Here is a 2,889-nt window from a genome sequence, read left to right as displayed (position 1 = left end):
AATGAACTTTTGCACGATATTCTAATTATTCGATTTCACCTGTAATGTTAGTGAACCTAGACCTGACCAACTGAAGCAACCCAAATCATAACTCTTATCCAAAGGAAGGCTCTTCCCTATTTGCTTAGCTAAATCCAGGTTGTGACTTTTGGCAGGCAGTGTAGAATATAGCACAAACTACACATCATTCTCTTTGTGAGTGACGAGACAAACTAGAAACACATAATTCCTAAAACAGCATTGCAGTACTTAAGCATGTTATTGAAAAAGACTAACACCAACCAGTTTGATGTGTACATCATATTAAAAAGTAGTTCAACAGCTAGAAGTAAACCTGGTCATCTTTATTCAATCATCACCTATATTCAGCATCCAATTCATGCTCTAAGATGCTGCTTCACAGAAAACATGGTCATATAAATCCCGATGCTTGCATACAAGTTGCATATATTTTTGCCACATGTCATGTGTATGGCAACAGTCTCACACCACTCATCTCCCTGCTGCCTCTCATCTTGTGGCCTGCTATAAAGTTAGGGCCAGTGCATATTAGTTTGACATGCTTCTGAAAGCCAATCTCAAAAACAAATTGAGCGCACCTGAAAAGTACACCGCATTTGCCCATCTACACAACCCCTTATAAAAAGGTGATCACTACAACAAAAGGAATATAACTAGTCATTACCGGACATACAACATTAAAATAAGCAGTTATATACATTAGAACACTCACCTCTTCTACCAAATTATCATCTGGATCATAGTCTTTCAAATTTATAATTTCAACAGGCAAGCCCATAGGTGTGATATCTTCAGCGAGAACATGAGCAAATCCCTAAAATTTAAAAATAAAATTAAAAAAAAAAATTTTAAAATGCAATTATGTTATATGGTGAATTATGATGCGCTTTTGATTAAAAATTTTAAAGGAAATTAATGAAGACATTGTAAAATCCAGGAGATATCTTACCAACTGCTTAAAATTGACTAAAAGCTGCTTTTAATACCGATTTATGTCCTCTAAACGAAACCAATCATGGAAGACATGTAGGATTACATTTCTGATAAGAGCTGAAGGCCGCTATTGAAGCATCCTGGTCTTCCATAACACCTCAGCAGTGCCACAGGCTGATAGCTTCCATGCCACGCCGCATTGAGGCAGTAATTGCTGCAAAAGGGGCCCAAACTAAGTACATATGCATGCTTATACTTTTCAGAGGTCCGATATTGTTCTATGTACAATCCTTGTTTTATTGATTGCATGTAATATTCTAATTTTCTGAGATTGTGGATTTGGGGTTTTCATGAGCTGTAACCCATAATCACCACAATTATGACAAATCACGGCTTGAATTATCTTGCTTTGCATGTAATGAGTCTATCTCATATATTAGTTTCACCTTTTAAGTTGCATTAGTGAAATAAATGAACTTTTGCACGATATTCTAATTATTCGATTTCACCTGTAATGTTAGTGAACCTAGACCTGACCAACTGAAGCAACCCAAATCATAACTCTTATCCAAAGGAAGGCTCTTCCCTATTTGCTTAGCTAAATCCAGGTTGTGACTTTTGGCAGGCAGTGTAGAATATAGCACAAACTACACATCATTCTCTTTGTGAGTGACGAGACAAACTAGAAACACATAATTCCTAAAACAGCATTGCAGTACTTAAGCATGTTATTGAAAAAGACTAACACCAACCAGTTTGATGTGTACATCATATTAAAAAGTAGTTCAACAGCTAGAAGTAAACCTGGTCATCTTTATTCAATCATCACCTATATTCAGCATCCAATTCATGCTCTAAGATGCTGCTTCACAGAAAACATGGTCATATAAATCCCGATGCTTGCATACAAGTTGCATATATTTTTGCCACATGTCATGTGTATGGCAACAGTCTCACACCACTCATCTCCCTGCTGCCTCTCATCTGGTGGCCTGCTATAAAGTTAGGGCCAGTGCATATTAGTTTGACATGCTTCTGAAAGCCAATCTCAAAAACAAATTGAGCGCACCTGAAAAGTACACCGCATTTGCCCATCTACACAACCCCTTATAAAAAGGTGATCACTACAACAAAAGGAATATAACTAGTCATTACCGGACATACAACATTAAAATAAGCAGTTATATACATTAGAACACTCACCTCTTCTACCAAATTATCATCTGGATCATAGTCTTTCAAATTTATAATTTCAACAGGCAAGCCCATAGGTGTGATATCTTCAGCGAGAACATGAGCAAATCCCTAAAATTTAAAAATAAAATTAAAAAAAAAAATTTTAAAATGCAATTATGTTATATGGTGAATTATGATGCGCTTTTGATTAAAAATTTTAAAGGAAATTAATGAAGACATTGTAAAATCCAGGAGATATCTTACCAACTGCTTAAAATTGACTAAAAGCTGCTTTTAATACCGATTTATGTCCTCTAAACGAAACCAATCATGGAAGACATGTAGGATTACATTTCTGACCTTAAGAAAATGCTACTTTTCTGAAGGCAAACGGCAGTTTCAAAAAGCAGTCAATCGTGACAGCCTACATATTTCACTCACAAAAGGTTAACTACAAATAAAATAAAACTAGGTTAACATAGCTTTTCAAAATAATCTATCGACTCTAATTTTTTTCTTTACACCATATGTACAAAATTCAGCAGAACTTACCATCAACCTCAAGCCGACCACTATGGGTTAATAACAGGGAAATTATTATTTTTTCATTAAAAGCAAATGTTGCAACCTCTAAATAGCATTAAATCCACCACACAAACATTTTTCATGGTTTGCAATAAGGAAGAAACATAAAATTATATTTCAAAAACACACACACACACACACACACACACACACACACACACTAAAGAAACAAGG

The 2,889-nt window shown here is 35.3% G+C and overlaps 1 protein-coding gene across 1 annotated transcript in view; it reads right to left on the bottom strand.

Annotated features, from left to right (window-relative positions):
* Positions 1–733: 733 nt before the first annotated feature.
* LOC108799184 (S-adenosyl-L-methionine-dependent tRNA 4-demethylwyosine synthase-like) overlaps positions 734–2,889 on the bottom strand; it is a gene marked incomplete at its 3' end in the record, with an annotated part of 21,121 nt that continues 18,965 nt past the window's right edge. Inside the window, exons 4-5 of the mRNA XM_018571013.1 lie at positions 2,158–2,259; positions 734–835 (exon numbers count right to left, since the gene is read on the bottom strand). Of these exons, the coding sequence (XP_018426515.1) occupies positions 734–835; positions 2,158–2,259 (204 nt within the window). The remainder of the gene's footprint in view (positions 836–2,157; positions 2,260–2,889) is intronic.

Source organism: Nanorana parkeri, unplaced genomic scaffold (genome assembly GCF_000935625.1).
Source record: "Nanorana parkeri isolate BGI_ZX_2015 unplaced genomic scaffold, ASM93562v1 scaffold1654, whole genome shotgun sequence".
Lineage (NCBI taxonomy): Eukaryota > Metazoa > Chordata > Amphibia > Anura > Dicroglossidae > Nanorana > Nanorana parkeri.
The sequence above is the reverse complement of the archived record's forward strand: the minus strand, read 5'-3'. Positions and strand labels throughout refer to the sequence as shown.